Raw genomic sequence first — 23,093 nt, forward strand, 5'->3', positions numbered from 1 at the left:
TAAATATATTTAATAAATTAATTATGTTAACATACATTTTTTTTCCGTAACTCATGGAAGTCTCCTAGGTACGTGCAAGTGAAGATAGAAGCGTCTGAAAAGACCTGTATTGACCGGTAGGGTCACGGTTTGAAATTGATTTAAAATAAATTGTTAATTTATATTTATGTTTGAATAGTATTTTGATTTGATATTTTTAATTTTAAATTTGAAATGACCTAACAACAAATTTATAGATAAAATGTACATGATATTAATTTTTAAAATTATTACTTTAAAAAAATTTTAAATAACATATTTAAGAGAGTTTTTTTTTTTTAATCATTAAATTCAAGTCTTAAACTAAATCAAATTTTAAAATTCTAAAATCGATAATTTAACTCAAATAATAATTAATTTGTTTTATTTAAACAGAAATTTTTATATTTTTAAAATTAATATGTAATATGATATTATATATATAAATATTGGATATAATATTAAAAAAACAAATGGTGAGGGTGAAGCTCTCCCATGGTCGTCCCTTTGAACAACTTTTTCTAAAACAATTCAAAAGCGTTTAAAATGCAAATTGTTTAAAAAATTAATTTAAATATGTTACTATATGTAAAAATCCCTAAATTACGAAAAGTCTACATTTGGAACGTGTGGGGTCCACATCCCAAATATTATTATAAAATAAAAATATAATTGATTAAAATTTATAAATAAAATAAAATATCTTAAAATCTTGTTGGAGTTGCTTCAGAACCCTAAACCCTAATTCTTCTGTTTCCGGTACCAAATCGATCAAATCCACGGAGCAGTAGCGGCGGAAATGGCGTCGCTGGCCTTGTCCGGGATCGGCTTGTTGCATCTCCGTAAAAGTCCTCATTCCGTCGCCAAAGTTCCAGCAGCTATTGTGAGATTCCTGCTTACATTTATATATATATATATATATGTATATATAATGTTCAATTCTGAATGAATTTGCGGTAATGTATTTGTGATCGTTTATGGTGAGATTTCTATTTTTTAATTTTGTTTTTCATACTAAAAAATAGTTCGATTTTGAATGAATTTGAGGCTATGTGTTAGTGTGATCGTAGCGTTTGAGCTTCTCGTCCTCCGTTGTTGTTCATGCAGAGATGTAGTAAGTTGTCGGAGTCGTTGAAGTACAAAGACAATGGGAAATCGACAGCTGTTGGCCGCGACTACAACGGCCAAGCAGCGTTGCCCGACGTCTTCCTCGAAAGAATTCCTGCTCAAAAAAGCGACACGAGGCTGCGTATTTTCTCTGGCACTGCAAATATACCTCTGGCTCAGGTATCAAAGCATTTCCCTTAAATCGATTGGATTTTAAATTTCTGTATTGATTTTAGGAATTTTTTGGTTTTGGATTGAAATCGGAGTATGAATTTTAATTTTGGTTTAAATAGTGTACTAAACAGTGGTGATTTTGGTTTCAAATAGAAACTAAACACACATTCACAAGTTTTTTGAAGGATTCACTTTAATAAGTTTAGGATGATGATGAAATTTGTTGAAAATTCAAAATGATGTTTTTCTTGTTTATATTAACTGCATATTATTTTTGGGATAATTTTCATTTATCATGTTAAAATATTAAATTACCAAAAAAAATTGTTTTTGTTTGGGGGTTGGATTTTGAGTTGGGATTTGAATAGTAAAAATTTTGAATTTGAATAGTTGTATGCTGTGATATAAATAGGTGTCGATGTGATGTTTTAAATGTAAAATTGATTTTTAGTATAATATAAAAACTTAAAAATATGTTTTTGATTTGATATTTTTTGGGGAAAAAAATTGGATGAATAGTGTAAATCCAATCCAATCCCCCAAACAAACACACCCTAAAAATGTTGGATAAGATTTAATATTGAAAAAATAAAAATAATACACTTTAGATTTTTATACTCCCCCTGCCCCATAAAAAAGTATTGATTTTTCTATTTTGATCAGTTTTAAATAAAACTGTACTATTCTCTAACACTAAAAATATCTTCACAATTTACGGAATATTATACAAATGATATTACCTTTATTTAACTAATATCACATAACTAATACACACTACTAGAAAAACTTATGTTGAAAAAGCAAATAGATATGTTTTTATGGGACAAATGGATTATAATAAATTTCAAAAATTTTCAATAAAAGTGAATTTCTCATATCAAGATATCACCTCCGTATTTTCAACTTGAGTTTTGGTGTGTATAAAAGTTTGCAATTTTTTATGTTCATATATATAATTATCAAATTATAAATGTATAAAAGTATGTGTAATGACATGGTTTGTAAGCTTCTTTGTCCATTGTGTTATACGTCTTAACTATTCCATAATCTCATTGATTTGTTATTTTCCGAAAAATTCTTGATGCAGGAAATTGCTTGTTATATGGGTCTGGAGCTTGGTAATATTAAGATCAAACGATTTGCTGATGGGGAGATTTATGTTCAATTGCAAGAGAGTGTTCGTGGGTGTGACGTTTATCTTGTGCAACCTACGTGTCCTCCCGCAAATGAAAATCTTATGGAACTGTTGATAATGATTGACGCTTGCCGCCGTGCATCAGCCAAAAATATCACTACCGTTATCCCATACTTTGGATATGCTCGTGCAGATCGGAAGGTAAGATTGATGTGTTGACATTTTCGAAAAGAGGTTCATAAAAAGTTTCATACTATCTAATGGATTGAACTAGTGACATGCTTCGAATTTTTAAAGTGTAATTAGTGTGTTTTTTTATTTGTACTTTTTGGCTTTTAATATTTAATATTACATTTTTAATGTAATTCAGACTCAAGGGCGTGAATCAATTGCTGCAAAGCTTGTGGCCAATTTAATTACTGAAGCTGGTGCGGACAGGGTTCTGGCGTGCGACCTCCATTCTGGACAGTCGATTGGATATTTTGATATTCCGGTGGATCATGTACATGGTCAGGTAAAGAATGTGCGGCAAGTGCTTTTCTATCTATGAGCCGTGCTGTATCTTATTTTCGATATAGGACACTGCATTTTTTCACTGCAGGTTAAATTATGTTTAACTCGTTGGCATGTTACTATTTTTCCTGTTGTAGCCTGTCATACTTGATTATCTTGCAAGCAAGACAATATCTTCGGATGATTTGGTTGTGGTCTCACCGGATGTTGGTGGGGTTGCTAGAGCTAGAGCTTTTGCCAAAAAGTTGTCGGATGCTCCTTTGGCCATTGTAGATAAAAGACGTCAGGGTCATAATGTTGCTGAGGTAATTATTCTTTCCATTCTGTTGTGAAATTATGAAAACTTCTATTACTTCTTGAATATATATATATATATCCTCTTTTGTAATGACTTGAAAGTTTAGAGACTCGTGACGTTGTAAATTTGGTTGGTATAATTCACGAAAAGTTTATCAAATGTTCTAAAAAGTAAACTAATAGCTGGTGGTCAAACTCATTTCTTGTCGTACAGTTCACCATTATCTTATTGATTATTCATTCAATTGTATTCTGCAGGTAATGAATTTGATCGGTGATGTCCGTGGCAAGGTTGCAGTAATGGTAGATGATATGATCGATACTGCTGGTTTGTTCTTTTTATAAATTACTCAACTTTCACACTGTGCGCGACATCAATTATTTCTAATTTTTTGCTGATACAATATTTGGCCAAAAGTTCTTCATTCAATGGTTAAAGCCATCTTGTTCCGTAAGCCTGCAATAGTAATACATTAATACTTTATCTATCATTTAAATTTATGTTCATTTTTTGTTTGGATTGTCATCTAAATATATCTTCTTTTTCTTTTTGGTAAAAGATCATAATAATATTTTTTGTATTTTTTTTACTATAAAAAGAGAAAAAACAAAAAAGTGTTCACCCACTTGTGCCCAAAAGTTTGATTGAGGGAGTAGTTTGGTTCTTGCATTGGATTGTAAAAGCACCCCCCCCCCCCCTCAGATTTATTTTTACCAGTTAAATTAAATTAGATAATTTCTGTTTAAAATTGTCTCCTGATATTTCTGCTTGTAAAGAGTATTTAGAGTCTTGGTTAATTCTGTGTTAGATTGTTCATCATCCAGTCTTGTTTACTGTAGTCTGTACATATGCTTTTACAGGGACTATTTCGAAAGGAGCTGCTCTGTTACATCAAGAAGGTGCAAGGGAGGTATATGCTTGCAGCACTCATGCCGTGTTTAGGTACGTTACATTTTGCAGAATTTCAGAGTTGCTTATTAATAATTAAACGGGGCTTATTATAACCTGACACAAAATGGATAAATTCAAATAATAACAATTTAATATAGCAAATATACATTGATAATAAATATCAAATTTAAATAAGGCAAAAGTACTTATAACCCACATGTGCTTTGGAAAGCTTGTCTCATTCTCTATCATAATTTAAAAATTGTACGAGATTTCCTCATCTTCTAAAAGCCACTGCACAAAATTCTCTTTTTAGGGGATTATGTGCAATATTTTTGAAAATACAAGAGTTTCATACAATTTTTAGAGGATTTTGTATAATAGTTTTTAAAGCACGAGAGAGTTTCATGCAATTTTCAGGAGATTTTGTACAATAATTTTTAAAATGCGAAGGAGTCTCATGCAGTTTTTAAAAATGATAAGAGACTTTTCAAACAAGTGAGTTATAGCAATTTTGTTTTTTAATAGTATTAACCAAAATATCTATCTAAAATAAGGTACGTGTGTTGCAAACCTGATGCTATTATTATTTGTTTTACTCTCGGTCCCTAACATTTTGTTTCACTCTTAGTCCCTAATATTTCTGCTTATTGTTATGCACGGACACCCGCCAATTCTTAGCCTAATTAATGGTTTGTTTGGTTGAGGTTTAAAATTGCTTTGAAATAAGGTATTGATTTGAATTTTTTGTTTAGATAGTACTTTGATGTTTTATTTTGTGAGAAGAACGTGTATTTTTATTGAAAACCATTTATGGTGAAGAGTGTTAGATTTAGATTTGAAAGGGTAAAAGAACAAACCTTAATGTTCTGAAATTTCTCTTATTCGTATTGGATCCGCATCAACATTACTGCCGGCGCGCATTTTATGACTGCGCATTCAAATATTTGAAAGGTTTTGATGTAACTTTACGACTGCAGTCCTCCGGCGATAGAGAGATTGTCGAGCGGGCTATTTCAAGAGGTCATCATAACAAACACCATTCCGGTGGCGGAGAAGAATTACTTCCCGCAGCTCACGATCTTGTCCATGGCGAACCTTCTTGGCGAAACTATATGGCGCGTGCACGATGATTGTGCTGTAAGTACTTCTCTTATTGGGATTTCGTAATCGCTGAATATAATTTGTTGTATTCTCACAACCAATCGACACAATTTCAGGGTGGATTCGAGCCGTATTCGAGCTTGGGCATTGACTGACGTCGATATCGACGAGTTTCCGACTCTATTATGGTCACACAACACAGCATACATGGAAAGATATGGGTATCATTCTATATTCTACATAGAATTGAATTCTGATTTTAGGTTTATTTAAAAAAAAAAAAAGAAAGAAAAAATTGAAATTGAAATTGAAAATGGTGATATTTAGGTGTTTTAATCTCTTGATTTTGTTTTGTTGGAAAGGCTTTGGTATTTGGTGCTGTAAATAAGGTACCTCTTTTAGGTTCAAGAATTTGTTACCAATTAATTGTCAACCTCTAGGTTTGGGATGTGGTTAGAAATGTTATGAAAATTTGAATAAAGTAAAAATTATTGTAGAAAATAGACTTCTATTTAAATATGGGTTTGAATATTGTTTTAGTTTTAGATTTATTATTATTATTATTATTTTTATTATTATTATTATTATTATTATTATTTTATGTTTAAATTTTTATGTTTTTGTTAGAGAATAGAGTGTATATTTTATTTATATTACTCTATTCGTCCAATAAAATTAACTTATTGTCTCAACACGGAATTTAAAAAAATAAATATTTTATTAAAAAAAATAATAGATAGATGATATTTGTTGATAATAATTAAATGATAATTTGTTAGACTTTGTCAAGTAATAAAATAAATTTAGTGAAGGCACGGAGTAATATTTATCGGGAGTTATGCTAAATAATTTGGTTGGGTGAACAAAATTATACTTTTTTCAATAAAATTAGTCTATTTAGTCCGACACAAAAATTAAAAAAAATAAGTATTTTATTAAAAATAGAAAGGTACAAAAGTTATTGAGAATGTTTTTGAAAATTTAATTATTAATTAATTATGATAATAAAGAGATAGGGTATAGAATAACGATAATTATAGGAAATAGAAGTTGAAAATTTGACAATTATAAGTTTAACAATAATTTATTGAAATTAATAATAAGTTAAAACTTAACAGATTAAAAAATAAAAATAAAAATTAATGTTAACAATTAATTTTAAAAATATTATATCAAATAATAATAATAATAATAATAATAATTATTATTAAATTTTCATAAAACATACATTCTCTGTGCTACAGTTTATTTTTTCTATTTTATCCAACATAATTTATTATTTAAATATAATTATACATTTTAATCACATTTTAAATTTATAATTTATATATTTTTTATTTTAATTAAATTAAATTATTTAGTAATTTTAATAATAATAATAATCTATAATTATTTTTGAGACAATGGAGTAAATGATTGACATAATGTAAGGAAGTTATATTGTGTTGGTTACTATAATACTTGTACGGAAATGAAATTAATCATAATAGATTATAATATTATATATTCTCAATATATATATATATATTATTTTTATATACTGATTTTAGCCAACACCAATAATAAATTTTTGACGTAATGCTTCAAATAAAATAAAAATTTTCGGCATAAACATTCTTTTAAAAAGTAAAATTTCAATAAATAGAGTAACAAAAATTTTGAAAAAATAAATACACAAAAGGTTAAGAAAAATGTGGAGCATCTTCATTACAAGATATTTGGTGAATAACAAGACAGATTTACAGAGTTACAAAATTGAAAATGATCATCATCATCATCTTGTATCAAGTAGAGTTAGAACATCTCTTGAGGTGAACTTGAAATGTATTAATGGCAGAATCAGGAACAGGAACAGGAACAGAAATAGGAATGTCCTTAACTGACAGAGCAAACATGCCTGAAAGCTGTTCGACTTTATTTATCAGAAGCTTCAATAATGGCACCTTCGACGAAGTCCCACAACATCCCACCATTATCAGCTTCCGCTGTTTCAGACACAACCAACACAACAAAAAAATGAAAACATTCGATAAATGCCCGATCCGAATTTATAATTCAAGTATAGACAGTACTCCTTCTATCCCATTTAATTTGTCTCATATTTCTATAATCGTCTGTCCTGTACTTTCCTTTTTTGACAATATAACTATACACTTTAATCACATTTTAAAATTCATAATTTATTTTTTTTAAATTTTAATTAAACTATTTAGTCATCTTAAATCTTAATCTATAATTATTTTTACTACTTTTTAATTACTTACTAATTACATACTACCTAAAACTCCGTATCTAAGCTAAATGGGACAATTTGGCTGGGACGGAGGGAGTACTAGCTAGTAAAGTAAACAAACCTTGGCACGGGTGAGCGCGACGTTTATTCGATGCCAGTCTCCCAGCAACGAGGATGAGTACGATGCGCTGCTCCTCGGATTTTCGCGGGACCTAACGAAAGACAGCACTATACAATCTTTATCTCTTCCCTGTTTGTCAATCGCAATCGCATATGTTAGTTATGTCACGCAATGTAAAATGCACGATGAAAAATGTAAACACTGTTTAGATAGGGGTTTTTGGAATTTCGGAAGTCTAGAAAAAGTAAAACACGTCCCATTTACTTTTTGCGTGTTGATCTTTGAATATTAATTATTATATAAAAATATAGAACAAATAAAGGACAAGGGCAAAAATACTTCTACTAGCGTCTTATAATATTATTATAATGACATTTGTGAAAAAAATTATACAGATATAAAGATATTTTTAATGTTAAGTACAATGATCAAAAAGTAAATGAGACCTTTAAAACCGGATCGAGGGAGAATTTGATTTGATATTTTTGTATGAGAAAAAGTATATTTAATGTGATGTTTTTTTAAAAATGAATAGTGCCAAATGAATGAAAGTTTGTTACCTAACAGAATCGATGGATTAAAATGTCTGATCCAATTCGATTATAGCTGCTGAAAGTTATATATATATACATATGTATGTAACCTGATATTTGTCAATGGTATGAACTTCCACAGGCTCGGAGAGTGCTCCGCGAATGAGATTCGCCTGAGAGTTGTACGGTGTTATGATGCCGATGTTTTTCCCTTCAATACCTCTGTGCAGCAAAGCTTTCACAACCTACCAAAAACGATGAGAATAGAAGGCGACGAGAATGCACACATATATATATATATATTATGGGTGCATTTACTTTGTAGTAAATTAGGTATTAATGATAGATAAAATTGTCTTTACATTAATTATATTTGAATATTATTTAATACCACTTATAAAGGATTAATTGTCTTGATTATAGTATTATTATATCGAATTTACTTAATCTCAGGTTCCAGTAATGCATAGTAAATACATGATTAGATTGGATAAGATAATATTATTCATCATAATCAGGCAAAGTAAACACACCCGATATATATATATATATCCAAATATGTACTAATCTTTGAATCGACGCAAGTTTTGTTACCTCTGCAACGATATATGCTTCGGTAGGATTGTTTAACGCTTTACCATCATTGGTCTCGAATGCCGGCAACAAATCTGAGTTCCAAGAAAATAATTATATCATTCAAATGGAAATGTAAATTCGCGACATATGTTTCAAAGATGAGACTGCTAGACGAACCTGTGTTGATAAAGACCACAGGCTGGTCGGGATTCAAAACCTGTCGAAAAAATGAAATGTAACTTGAAAAAGTAACATCATACAATAAATAACTACAACGGAAAATTTTAAAATTTCCGCGAGACCTGAATTATCCACGAGGATTCGACAGAAAATGATCGTTGGTAACTCAATTTTGCATTCTCCACTTCGGCAGAGCCACAGCGCAATCTGTTATCATATATCAAGGCGTTTGACAGTTCCATAATTGCTGCACACATTCGGTACTGCATATCATCGAAAAATAATGTGTTCTAATGTTAGATGCACTCGGAGAAAATTTTCATTTGTTAAAATGAGTTACTTGGGAGGGTACCTGGCAATGTAATGCTGCAACTGACTGAGGATGTGCTTCTGATAGCCGGCAAAATAGGCTAATGCCCATTCCGTTCTCCTTAGCTTCGGGGCTCTAGCATATTGGGGAATTCAACCTTTTAATCGAGAGGATCATTGCCAAAAAACAAACACAAGAATTTATAAAGAAATGCACCTGGACAAGTGGTGGTAATTGATAATGATCGCCGACGAGAACAAATTTTGATGCAAATGCCAATGGTCCTAAGGTTACCTGAGAAAAAATGGTAAGATATTGTTTTAAATGAAAAGAAGGTATCTCGAACACTTGTAATATGCTGAGGTTGCGGCAAATTACGCGATCAAGAACATTCGAATAGAGTTAGATATTATTGACCAATTTAGAGCTCATGGAAAGCATTAGAGAAAAATGTTAATCTTATGGGTAAACTGATCTTTTTTCTTTTTTTTTTTTAATTCTGTAATTGAAGTCTGTAGTAAATTAGTCCCGTGAGTGAGAAATTTTCCCACTTTTAATCCTTCCTGCGCTGGAAATGCCTACATGGCATGCGCGTGGCTTGCCAGAGGACACGTGTTCGCCAAATCAGCAACAACGGCGGACACGTGGATATTTTTTAATTTATTTTGTAAAATTTAATTTATTTATTGTCTTCTTTTTAAATAATTAAAAATTTTCAAAAAGAATTCGAAAATTAAAATTTTTTAACAAAATTGAAAAAAAAAAATCCACGTGTCGATCAAGTGTCGCTGACTTGACGGACACGTGTCCTCCGACGAACCCCATGGGTGCCACATAGACATCTACGGTGCTGGAGGATTAAAATTGCGAAATTTTTTCACTTACAGGACTAGTTTACGACAGACTCGAATTACGATAAAAAAGTTTAGTTACGGGACTAAAAAAATCAGTTTACCCAGGGAAGATATGGATTCAAACACACATTGTAAATTTTAAAAACAATTTAAACTATACCGGTAGTGTAATCTGTCCGGCTTCATCCATGATGCATATGTCGAATCTTTTGTTATTGAGCAGAGGACTATTCACTCCCAAGCACGTAACAGCAACAACGCTGACTTTATCGAGCCTTTCTTTAATTTCTCGAGTGGTCTTTACATCCATTGCTACAATGACAGTAATTTGATTAACAATTGAAATCGGAGGTGAGCCAATCACTGTTATGAATGAAGTAGTCGAACCTGATGAGCAATTTTCTCGAATATCCTCATGCACAGCTTCCTCTCTACCAATTCTTATGAAATCTATACCCTGTGGAAATTGTAAAAAGTAGATTAATAGAATAATAGACAGCAGCCATGGCCACATCTCGGACGTTCTGAGATCCTAATTTTGTATCATGCGTCAAGCATTCGACTATCCTGTCATCACTATCTCCTCTCTACCAATTCTTATGAAATCTATACCCTGTGGAAGTTGTAAAAAGTAGATTAATAGAATAATAGACAGCAGCCATGGCCACATCTCGGACATTCTGAGATCCTAATTTTGTATCATGCAAGCATTGTCAAGCATTCGACTATCCTGTCATCACTATCAAAATCATCGTTGGAGAACAATTACATTGTCATGATTCTGTGTAATCTTTGATTCCTTAAAAGAGTTTCATAATTAGTCACAGAAATCAGATCTAATGACTGAATAGAAAGACATTTAAATAACAGTATTCATAGTTGTACATTGTAATAATTGGTTGCTGAAACAGATTTCATCGATAATGCTACGGCTAATAACAACATACATACATTAAATCATTAATAAGCATCTAAATTAAATATGCAAGAACATTTACACAAACAATAACGAATGGACTTTGCTCAAGCTATTCACGCAACCGTACTCTGTCTATTTTATATTTTATCCATACTCATATGCATAAAATCTAAATTAGTAGCGATAATACTATTCAGAAAACACTGAAGGCTAGCATTTGAGACATGGAATTCCACACGAGATTACAAAAGTGTCTTTATTCAGCAAGAACAAATGTATAGGTTGTCATGAATCGGAAATTAGAAATTGGTTGGAATTCATAACTAGAATGACAAGGCTTTTGATCTATTTATCGTAAAAGAAGCAGTAAAGATGAAACGTGACCTGAGCTTTCAATTTGATTAGTAAATTGTCAACAGCCGAGTTTGTGTATGATGTAAGTAGAATGGATGATCCCCTAATCAACAATGCCTTAACAGCATGCACCAAAGTGGAAGTTTTCCCCGTTCCAGGCATGCCGAGAATAAGGGCATAATCCTTGGCTGCAAGAATCTGAAATAATAAGGCAATGCAAGTATCAAAAATTGGAGAGTCAAAATATTAATTTCCAAATGTTTCTTCATAACACAACTTCAGGATCTGAGAAGGAATTAAAGAATATCTATATATTCAGTTAAAGAATGAATAGAGAGAATTGACATTAAGAATCACGAGTTAATTACCTTGAGTATAGCTTTTCTTTGATCATCGTTTAAGCTCTTTTCAGATCGAATGTATGATATAGCAGGGTCTTGGCTAAATACACAGCCATGGTCAAATACAGGTGCCTTCAACGAAAGAACAAGTGTAGGAAAACATGACTGATTTGCTTTTAAGAATACCGGATGTAAAAGGTACATTTGAAAGTTGAAAAATTACCTCAAGATCAACAACCATCTTCCTCAGGCGAGAACAATATTCATTTGGCAAAAATAGTTGAACAAGATTGTACCTGATAAAGATGTAAATGTAGGTTGCAATTTTATTTATATATTTAGTTTTTAAAGGAAAAAATCACAAGGTAGAATGTGAAGGTTGGTTCGTTGACCTCATGATTGCATATGATGTTGTGAATTCATCTTTTTCAATTCGCCAAGATTGTTGATGAAGATCTCCTACCAATGACTGAAGGTTCTGCCTAGGAAGTCTCAAATGTTTTGAAAAAGATACCTAAGAGATTAGAAGTATTAGATAAGAACCATTTTTCTATTCGATGATAATGAACTTTATAATGGACACTAGTATTCCTAATATTGATGAAATTATAACATTTTCGTGTAATTTCTGCTTAAATAACAGGATACAGTCGTAACTTAGTATCCCAGGGTAACATTTGAGCACTATATTAAGTACTTACAGAGACATGAGAGTTACCAATGTCAACAATGACCCCATTAGCAACACGTAGAGATCCATGTTCAGTGCTTAATATCTGTAGAAATGAATTTTGAAGCTCGAATAAACTTACTATATCATAAACAAATACAACCCTAAAATGCTACCTTAACATAATCTAAAGAATCACGAAAAAGGTGCACAAGGAGACAATCTGCTAATGCACGTAAATACAGCTGAAAGCAAAAAGCCAAAAACCAAAGAGTTCGATAATGAAGCTGAAATAAAAGCATTACAGTTTTCTGGGTAATTGAAAAAGATCAGGCATATGCAAATGTTATTAGTTCGTAAAATCCAAAAGCAACAACTACACTTGTCAATCTGCTGATGTAATATTATCTTGATAATGGGTATAAATATGAAATCTGTACGAGAGAAAACTATTAAACCGATAAAAATGAAAATACTTACCACATAGTCCCCAATCTTGAAATAATATTCTAAGGAAGATGATGAGCTTAAATAGTCTACATTTGTTTCTTCTGTGTTAAGCAAAGGTAAGTCTTGACGCACAAAACGGTAGGAAAATCGGTTGGCTCTGCTAAATTTTTTCTGTGGCGACTTTTCTGAAGGATCAAGAACAAGAGATGGTGCGCAAACAGGATGCTGATCATTCCTCAAATTTTCTGACCTGTTGTCTTTGCTTACAACCTAAATGCTGATATTGTAAATAACTTTGTTGATTACAAAGACTTTATATAATAGCAAGCAACTCAGTTTGCCCTACCTCCACGTGCATGGCTTCCAAATCAACCAATCTCTCCCATGTTCGAAGAAAATCAGTGTGAGTTGTTGTTAAATGAGAGACAAGGGAAGCGTATACATCACCCAGCCCACTTTCTTCCACACTTCCGCCATAAGCCTTAGAAAAAATATGAGACAAGGGAAACATACACGAGAGATCAGAAGATAGTTTGGCAGAATATACGCAATTACAACAACTTTACTCTCTTGTAGAAAACACAGCATGGAAGATAGCTAAGAGATTTTGCAAGAAAATTTCCAAGCAATATTATGCAAGAAATGTAAGTACAGTGGGATTAACATAATCTGTCTGCTACAAGATGATGTTCAGCTTGGGTTAATTGAGCCGACAGATTTCCAGCTATACTTATACTTCCAAGCAATATTATGCAAGAAAACCTCAACTTCAAATTGCAGACATAGGTCCTCCTAATTCGTATTGTTCAATAACCAAACTAGATTCTGGTGTGTTTGTTTGTGGGTTTGGATTTTTTAATAGTAAAAAATTGAATTTGAATAGTTGTTTGATGTGATATAAATAGACGTTGATGTGATGATTTGAATGTAAAATATGTTTATACTTTATAGTATAATATGAAAAAAAGAAAAATAATTGTTTAATTTGATATTTTTGAAGGGAAAAAGAATTTGAATAGTAAAAATATATGATAAAATCCACAAAAGAACACAACAGAAGAGTCTGGTATGGTTAGCCCTTTGCCTCGAGTTATTAGTCCACTTTGTTATATGCTGCTATGCATAATTCTTGATACAGTCCAAAGTTTTAGTAACAATTTCTTCAACAGCCTTTTTGTTACTGTGAAGAGTAGTAATTGTGTAGGGTTGCAACAATTTTTATTTCACTACATACCTATATTATGTGCTGCCATTTAACGTGAAGAAATAAGATCAATGCAAATCAAATATTAGAAAGGAAATGCCATTTGCAGGTTCTATGGAGTAACCTAAATTTCAGCATGATATATGACTCATGATTGCACCAAACTGAGTTGATACATTCAATGGTTTTGCAGTTTGCTAACACACACCACACTAGATAAGGTTAATGAAACACTCAGCTAATGAAATATTGATATACAGAAGTGATATGAAAGGGAGATGACCAACCTTGTGGTAAATAGTGCAGACATTGAGGTGGCGACAACTTTTGCACATGCTCAAGCTCTGCATAAAATGAATTGTTTGTAAGAAATTTGATTCAGTACAAATATTTAGAATTGGAACAGCTCTCAGAGGTATAATACTTGTGACATTGATGGTAATTGCTGAGTAGTTGAGGCTTTGCGAAGATCAGCAGCAAGTTCATTTCGACGCATTAGAAGCCCAATTAAGTCAGAACGTCTTGCCGAAACTCCCTTCAAAAAATGTTCATGTTGAAATTAAACAAAATAAGAAGCCCAAAAAGAGACAATAAAAAGATCAGATGTCGTGACTGTACTTGTGTTTGATCTGTAAGAAGATAGTATAGAAGGCCATTGTTAATATCTATCCCATATCTGAAATAGGACAAAGCATACATGAACAAAATGGTAATGTTAAACAATTTGATTTCGTCAGAAACTATAAGTAGAATTTGAAGGCATGAGAACATTTTTCAGAATTACACACCGTTCGGACATCAGGAGAGTATATAACATCACCTGTGCATTATGCTCCATGGCTACCTGGATGACAAAAGAACGAGGTGCACGATTATTTCAACCAAATGAGAGAAAACAAATGAAAAAAACAGTCGTATCTACAGGATCATCATTACAAATATGTGCACTTTCTTGCTTTTTTAAAAATCCATGTTTGATGACCGAAAAAAAAAAAAAAAAACAATTGCCTGTCCGGTTCCTTTCCCAGTCTTGAACTCCAGAGGCATAACTGTCTCGCTAACTTCTCCAGAGTTTATGCTAGCTCTTACTCTCACCGATGCGTCAATCATTCCTTTCAATCCATACTTTGGGGCCCAAGCCATTTCTTCTATATCAATTACCTTCAGTTTTCAAGAGCACAATCAATCGATCATGTAAAATATCAAGTATCTGTATCAACTTCTAACAATACTAAGAAATTTATAGTAGAAGAGTGAATTAAGTGCATGGTCTACTAGAACGTGGACCAAAGTGAATAATTCACATGAAAAAGATTACTTGTTCATGCCTACAAATAACACAACATACACATACTATCAGTAGGACTAGAAAAAAAGGCACTTTTAGTCCCAAGTTAGGGTGGTGTGTGCGGAAGTAGTCTCATTATTTTCTTGTGCAAAATTTTAACGGATTTTGCTATGTGGCCATTATGGGAGCACACATGACATCAAACCCGCCCGTGTGTCTAAAAGGCATAGCCATATTAGTGAATACATGGCTGTGTATCTAAAAAACAAGGTCATAATGTCATATTAGTTAATACACGACAGAGTATCTCAGAGGCATAGCTGTGCATCTCAGAAACATAATCATGCTACTTAATACAAGGCTGTGTATCTAAAAGGCATGGTCATGTTTCTAAAATACATGGCTGTGTTTTGGCATAAATTATCATCCATGGTACAGTGACACCATATTAAGGCGAGAACATTTTCTTATACATAGGAGTGATGAATTAACATGTATACTCCTATAACAACTACATCAGAAAAGTTGGTTAAAATTGGAAGAGAGCAATGAATTTTGCACTAATTCATTTGAAATGGGACCAATTTTGCACAAAAAATAACACAAGACTATTTTTGTACAGATAGCCCCAACTTGGGACTAAAGGTGCTCTTTTCCCTTAGGACTAAATATGAAAGTGTTGCAAATATTTAAAGCATAATATAGAAAAAAACGGTGAGCTATAGAAGCTTTTTGAATAGACTTCTCAAAGCATATTGTTGAGGCACTAATTTATATTTATACCCCTGTTAATGCTCATAACGATAATTAGAAATTTATTGGAATACACAAAGTAGATCTGAAATGAAAAAGGCAATATCAATAGAACTTAGCAACTTTAAGCACAAGTAGATAAGTAAAGTCTTACCTCTGAAATTTGGATTCTTTTCAATCCTTCCTCACATTTGAAATCAATGCTAGGATTTTTGGAACCCTGAAAAAGTGAACAGTGATTCATGTCAGATGCTATGTCCAAAATAGATAGAAACAGCATGCCAATTTTCAAAAACACATGATTGCTGACAATATACATTGGAAACCTATAACAAGAGTGCCCATAGATAGACAGCATCAGCAGCTGCACCAATGGGCACAATAATTAGCCTTGAAAATGTCCATAGACATGACATTAAAATATATTAAGATAAAGGCAGGCAACATCTTTTTACCATCTATAATGCTAGTATTGAAATATATTAACTGACGGGTGCCTATATGATATCCTGTTACAAAATATACTTAAGTTTGTTAAAAAAAAGTTTGTTAAAAAACTTCTAGGCACGAAAATCAAGAAAATAGTATTTTAATATTGCTTTTTTGCACCTTTTTTAGGAATAAAATTAGAACTTTTATAGGATTAGTAACATAATTTTTTGGAATTAAGTGGGTTGAATGTAAGAAAATGTGTATTTCATCAGTGGCAATGGTTGGATAATAGTAGGTAGAAATTTAAAGAATGATTAAACTTTTTTACTAAATATGGAACGAGATAAACTAAAATAATAAAATGATCCCACTCTTTATAGACAAAAAGAGTATAAAATTGATTGTTGTTCACTACCATCAATATTGATCTACCTGTGAACCTCGAAAGTAGGATATCCAGTTGAGTATCTTTGGGATGGCCTCAATCAAAATCTTCCAAGCATCATTGTCACTGACTGAAAGCACCAGGGAATGAAATTAGTGTCTTTGAGAAAATTAGCAATCAACAATAATGGCAGCAATTCAAACTCCAAGCACTAGAAATTGCAAGAAATTTAAAATTGTCTCATTTCAAGGCCACATAAAAATGAATCTTATGAGACAAATGGAAATATAAAATAGCGGAGTAGTTGAAAAAACTCACCTCCACATGCAAAAAGGCTCTCCAGATTTTTCTGAAGCACAGTTCTGGAATAATCCTCTAGGAATTCTTTCGTCGGAAATTCACTGATGAGGGCAGCCTAGAGAAGAAAATATATATTTATAAGATATATTGAACTCATACCTCCAGGCAAACAAATGAATATTACGGTCAGAAATTTCCAAGGACCTGAAATATCTGATGCAATAAAGTACCCATCAGTGCTGCGGCAGAATGTTCACTATGCTTTAACCTTTCATCTAGGACAGTTCGCCTCGGACAGCCAAAACTGGCAGAAACCTAGTACATCATGAGTCCAAAAACATTCAGGAAAACCCAAGCAATAGAACCCATATATCAAAGGTTTTATGAAAACAATAAAAGCAAAATGCTCAAACACAAGTAATGCACAATAGAAAATACCCGAGTACCGGACACCAAAAGCTCTGGGTGGACAATCAAATAATTTTTCTCATGATTCACATGACAGTTGCCTTGGGCATCAAAGTCACCAATGACATGAACCGTATTTCCAGGGGCAGCAACACTAAAATACCTGGTACAGAAGATAACAAAAATGCACAAATAGGATGTTAGCAATTACAACTTATCCTCTAAGCAAGTTTTTGCAGAAATCGGCACTCCATATGTATATGCTATTAGATGCCAACAGGCGTACTAGGCAGATGGATATGCCAATTCATAAAGGTACTTAAGACTTAAAAAATTTTACAAAATTGCTAACTAAATGATTTTGTTTAGGGTGTGTTTGTTTGAAGGATTTCCATCAATATCTACTATTCACCAAATTTTTTTCTCCCCAAAAACATCAAATCACACATTTATTTTTTATATTATTACATTCAAAACACCACATCAACATCTATTTATATCATATAATACAACTATTCACATTCAAAATTTTTACTATTCAAATCCCAATCCAAAATCCAAACCCCCAAACACACACACCCTAAGAACCCATACACTTTTGATGCATTAACATGGATGCCAATAATAGGAACTGATGTGGCTGGCCTAGATTTCAACGAAGCTTTGTCAGATAACAGAGGGGTTCAGAGTGACAACACCTTGAAGGTAGAACAGAGACTCTATGAAGTCGGGTTCATCATCAACAAATGTAATAGGGTTCACCACCCCGAGGTTACCATAAAACAGATATTCATAAAAAGACTCATTGAGGAAGCACAAACTCTTCCTACTTACCATTCATCCGACAAATGCAAGGTTCGTTCTGCACCACTTTGCTCATTTAACAAGTGCAAAACCTGTGATGCAGCAGTCCGGAGAAAGTATTATTAAAATAGTCGTATTATATATAGGCAATCACTCAAAGACTTTGCATACCTTGAAAGTCGATGGACGACCTGATGATGCAGCAGGTTCGTGCCTTTCTGAAACCTATGGCACAAGCATACTTTTATCACAAAACAGACCTTCCCTTGAAGAACACATAAAAAAAATTACAAGGAAACAGATACGGGGCTCACCTCCAGCACTAGAAAGTCAAACTCAGAGTCTCTACCACATTTATGTTCTTCAGAATTGCTGGTCGAGTGATTTAGAGCATGATTAGCTTTCGGAGGCCTCTTAACATCTAAAAATGTCTCATTTTCTATAGTCGATGAAGGTTCTACAGAAATTACATCTTCCACTTGGTCAAGAAGTTCAATTAAAGCCTGTATAATGATAAAAATTCACTTGCATTAATTTTATACTCCTGAGCCGTGATGTATAACCTTAAATGCATAAATCAATGCAATAATCATGATATTATTTCTATGTATGAGACAAACACATGGGAAACTCTTGTTTGATCATTTTGTTAAGATGGCGAATGCCTAGGGAAGATCCAATAATGCAATAACCTTCTTGTGCTGCCTTGATCCGAGCTGATCGGGAACCCCACAGGAATCCACATCATCAAGATCCTGCATCCCAATTATTTTCTAAAACTATCAAAAAGAAAAACCAAACAAACACAAGGTTCTTGGACAAAATAAACACATACGCGTAAATTTTAACATGAGATGACCTTATTGTGGCAAAAGGACAGTGATGGTGGAGTACTAAATGGGCTCTGAGTGCTTCGTATTGCTGATTTATTGTTATTATTTATAGGTCTGCTTTTTTCATGACAATGTATATCATCCGCTGAATTGGACTTTCTCGATGCAACCTTGTCAAAGCATATCAATAATTCTTTATCTGTCTTCGGCGGAGGTGAAGAAAGCCATCTTTCAAGCTTTCTTGACATGATGGGAGAAGTTTGCACCTACCAAGAGAAACTATTATATCAATTTTTAAGACATAAGACATTGTTGGGGGCACCATAAAACTAAAATCTAGAATCACAGACCTGTGAACATTTTTGAAGATTCATTGAGTTAAACCTTGTAGAATCAGCCAATATCCTGATCCTCCCTGGCAAGTGTTTCGACATTGCATTGAGCCTCTCGTTTACTGGAGAAATTTTCCATGTCACCTCATCAACGCCATCATCCTGAGTCTGTTTGATTAACTATGGCAAGATAAACCAAAGGCCGATCACATAAGTGACAACATGAAATTGAAAAAAACATATAGCATGAAAATGACGACAGGAAAATGCAAACACAATAAAATGTTTTATCTTAATATAACTGCATCCGTACAGCCCATTGCTGATTGTTGAAAAGATAAAGGGATTGAAAAAGCCATTGGCATCAATGACTTTAATCTTGGAAATGCATTAGAGAATGCGAATTTCATATTGATAAGTTTTCAATAGTACTTTACGACTACAACATTTAGAAAAATAGCTACTAGGATGCATAAACAATTTTCGCATCGAAAAACTATGATCTAGGAATAAAATTCATCCTAACACCACATCGAGAATCGAGTGTGTTTTGTTTGTATTTATGATCATGCTTTCAAACTACACAATATATAATAGAATAATTTCCGACCCTAAAACATTATTTCTAATACATACTTTTCATTGAAAACATCATATCCATTACTTATTTACTTTCAAAGCATTGTATCCAATTCTTAATTCGTTTCTATAAGAACATTTCAAATCCAAAACGCCCAAAACATCCAAAACATTTCAAAACACAAACAAACACATGTTTCTGATCAACTTACAATTTAAACAAATTATACCAAAAGTTACCCTTAAATCTACAATTGGGTATAAATTAAACATATTGTAGGCACTTGCACATAAATTAGGCAATGGTGATAAAACTCAAGAACAAAATCATTCCTAATTTATTACTTATAGTTGATACAAATACCAAACTCAAGCTTCAGTATGAATAATCATAACTAATCAGTTAAAAATTATCTACTTGTAATAAAAAGTTTCCACTTTTCCAACTATTCAAGAACCATCCCTAATTCAGATCCAGTTCAGGCTCCATAGCGCCATCATCAAACAAAAAATGAATCATACAATCTAATATTTTATTTTTTGCAAAAAAAATGCTAAATTACCATTCCAGGTGAAAACTTGTAGCGCTTAGCGGAATTGCACTTGGATGCCTCTGGTGACACCTCCAATCGATCCCCCTCATCGCCATCAACGCGAAAGAGATTCTCCTTGACTGTAATGGGAGATTGGTCAGATTTCTCCATCTCAACCAAACTTCCGCCACTTTCCGAATCCCCAATTTTCACTGAGTTGTGACCCCTCAGATGCTTCCCCATCGACGCAATCTTCTCGGAGCTATTAACGGCCACTGGATTCTCAACCCTAACTGCACCAATTTCCAGTTCATTCCCCGCCTTCTGACTGGCGCCATTGGCGGAACCGGGAAGGGGATTTCGTGGAAGGTGTTCGTCTTTCTTCGGGGCGTTCTGAGAACAGGCCTTCTGGCTAAGCGAATGGCGCTCGAAGAAGTGCTGGATGCCGAATTTCGACGGCTGGGATGGCTGCTGCGCTTCCCGGTTTTGGTGGCCCGATTTCTTGCCTCCCGAAGTGGCCCTTTTCCTCGGCGCCATTCAAGAACAAAATCCCAGATGGATTAACGCTTCCAGTGAGGAAGAAAACGAGGATTTTTATCGGTCTTTGGCAGTACGGTATAGAGAATCGAAGCGAACTTTGAGCCTGGTGTTCACTGCTGATTTTCCCGCCAAAAGGAGATGCAATGATTCCGTAGGGAGAGATGGAGCGCCGTTGGATTAGAATGGACGGTTCAGATTCACTGTTAAGGCAAGCTGTTAATCTTGGGCTTTCTTGTAAATGGGCCGTAATTTATAATTATAGGAAAAGGCACCATTTATATGGGTAAAAATATTTGATTGAAATTCAGGCCCAATTCATACTAATGATATGTAGCATTTAAAATTTTAAATATATAGGCAACAATTTCATGAGTGACATAATTTCACATTAATATTATAAAATTGTTATCTTAAAATAATTTAAACAATAACAAAATACTCCTTGGACCTCTTATATTTAGGGTGTGTTTGTTTGGGGTTTTGGATTTTGGATTGAGATTTGAATAGTAAAAATTTTGAATTTGAATAGTTGTATGAGGTGATATAAATAGAGTTTGATGTGATGTTTTGAATGTAAAATTGATTTTTAGTATAATATAAAAAATGAAAAATAGGTGTTTGATTTGATGTTTTTGGGGGGAAAAAATTGGATGAATAGTGAAAATCCTCCAAAATCCTTCAAACAAACACACCCTATAACATATTTGAACTTGACACAGAGATTTAAAAAATAAAATAAAAAATAAAAGATAGTTAAAGTATTTTTAAAAATTTAGATAGTAATTAAAGAAAATAAAAATAAAAATTAATAAAATTAATAATATTTGTTCTAAATAATAGTTAAATAATCATTTTTTTTTTAACTTTTTCAAACATAGTAATTATATAAATTTAATGGACCAACAAAATAAAATAAAATAAATTTTGATGAATGGAAAAAATATATGTAATATACCCATAGTAATAGTAATGTATAATATATATATATATTTTATGGACTCAAAAAACAATAAAAAAACACTATAATATAAAATAATACTCCATTTATTTGAATGCATTTGTAGATCAGCCTAAGTAAAGGGCCTTCTCTAGATGTATTACTTCTCTACCAAATTTGCCAAACCCTAATGGGAAATTAAAAGATATATTAATATTATGAAATAAAAATGGGTAAATTATATCACACACTTTATTGTGTTTCAGTTAAAATACACAAAACATCTTATGTTTTATTTATTGCGTAAAACTCTTTTGTGGTAATGCAAAGTTTGTATGAAACATTATTCTTATCCAAAACTCATGTTTGGTTCTAAATAAAGACATAATTTACGCGAGTTTTATACAAATAAAAAATGCAAAATATTTTATTAGAATCCTACATTTGGTGAACAATCCTACAACAATTTCACAATATATATATATATATAGTTTAATTAAGTTTTTTTATATAATTAAAATTATATTATTATTATTATTATTATTAGAATTTAAAAGTAAAGGTATGAGTAGAGTAGTGGGTTTGTTTAGATAAAAGGTTTTTGGAGATTTTTGGAAATTCGGAAGTTTAGAAAAAAAAAAAAAAGTTATTATTTGATTTGATGTTTTGTGAGAGAAAAAAGAGTATTTGATGTGAAGTTTTTTTAAAAATAAATAGTGTCAAATGAGTGAAAGTGTAGTGCGTAAACAAAGCCAAATTCAGCCAATGTAGTCCAAGCTCCTAAATAAATAAATAAATAAATAATCAAATTAAATTTGAGATTCAAGTAGTTAACTATTCAAATTAAGTTATTCTTGATATGTATCAATATATGAATACATTGTTGATATATTTCACATGGATGGATGTGTTTGTTATTTCCCTTCATCATTCTTCCACAAATTAAAGAAACAAATTTATTAGGGCTAAAAGCTTTAAATGTAG

At 32.4% G+C, this 23,093-nt stretch overlaps 2 protein-coding genes across 3 annotated transcripts; one reads left to right on the top strand and one right to left on the bottom strand.

Annotated features, from left to right (window-relative positions):
• The first annotated feature begins 718 nt into the window (after positions 1–718).
• Positions 719–7,219, top strand: LOC127261922 (ribose-phosphate pyrophosphokinase 1). 2 transcript variants are annotated; one of them, XR_007841016.1, is made up of 10 exons: positions 719–901; positions 1,126–1,305; positions 2,387–2,635; positions 2,805–2,948; positions 3,085–3,252; positions 3,503–3,572; positions 4,106–4,187; positions 5,117–5,276; positions 5,357–5,461; positions 7,078–7,219. XR_007841016.1 is itself a non-coding variant. In XM_051290365.1 (9 exons), exons 1-9 carry the CDS (start codon positions 818–820, stop codon positions 5,393–5,395), a joined length of 1,176 nt encoding a protein of 391 aa, XP_051146322.1. In that variant the 5' UTR covers positions 719–817; the 3' UTR covers positions 5,396–5,566. The 2 variants fall into 2 exon arrangements, 1 of the variants encoding a protein (XP_051146322.1); XM_051290365.1 differs by lacking the exon at positions 7,078–7,219 and having other exon boundaries at positions 5,357–5,566.
• On the bottom strand, positions 6,910–21,259 carry LOC127261915 (DNA replication ATP-dependent helicase/nuclease JHS1). Its single transcript, XM_051290355.1, has 34 exons — positions 20,663–21,259; positions 19,539–19,700; positions 19,215–19,454; positions 19,048–19,110; positions 18,670–18,858; positions 18,527–18,580; positions 18,386–18,447; positions 17,582–17,714; positions 17,348–17,458; positions 17,162–17,258; positions 16,891–16,973; positions 16,181–16,246; positions 14,994–15,146; positions 14,774–14,829; positions 14,604–14,661; positions 14,410–14,520; positions 14,273–14,329; positions 13,128–13,262; positions 12,812–13,051; positions 12,363–12,437; positions 12,054–12,175; positions 11,885–11,957; positions 11,689–11,793; positions 11,351–11,518; positions 10,435–10,504; positions 10,208–10,359; positions 9,410–9,487; positions 9,236–9,328; positions 9,006–9,146; positions 8,881–8,920; positions 8,722–8,795; positions 8,238–8,372; positions 7,595–7,723; positions 6,910–7,225 (listed from the first exon to the last, which is right to left on the bottom strand). Exons 1-34 carry the CDS (start codon positions 21,167–21,169, stop codon positions 7,025–7,027), a joined length of 4,233 nt encoding a protein of 1,410 aa, XP_051146312.1. The 5' UTR covers positions 21,170–21,259; the 3' UTR covers positions 6,910–7,024.
• Positions 21,260–23,093: the final 1,834 nt, after the last annotated feature.

The sequence above is a fragment of the Andrographis paniculata genome, unplaced genomic scaffold (assembly GCF_009805555.1).
Source record: "Andrographis paniculata isolate CXL003 unplaced genomic scaffold, ASM980555v1 Contig15END, whole genome shotgun sequence".
In the NCBI taxonomy this organism is placed as follows: Eukaryota; Viridiplantae; Streptophyta; class Magnoliopsida; order Lamiales; family Acanthaceae; genus Andrographis; species Andrographis paniculata.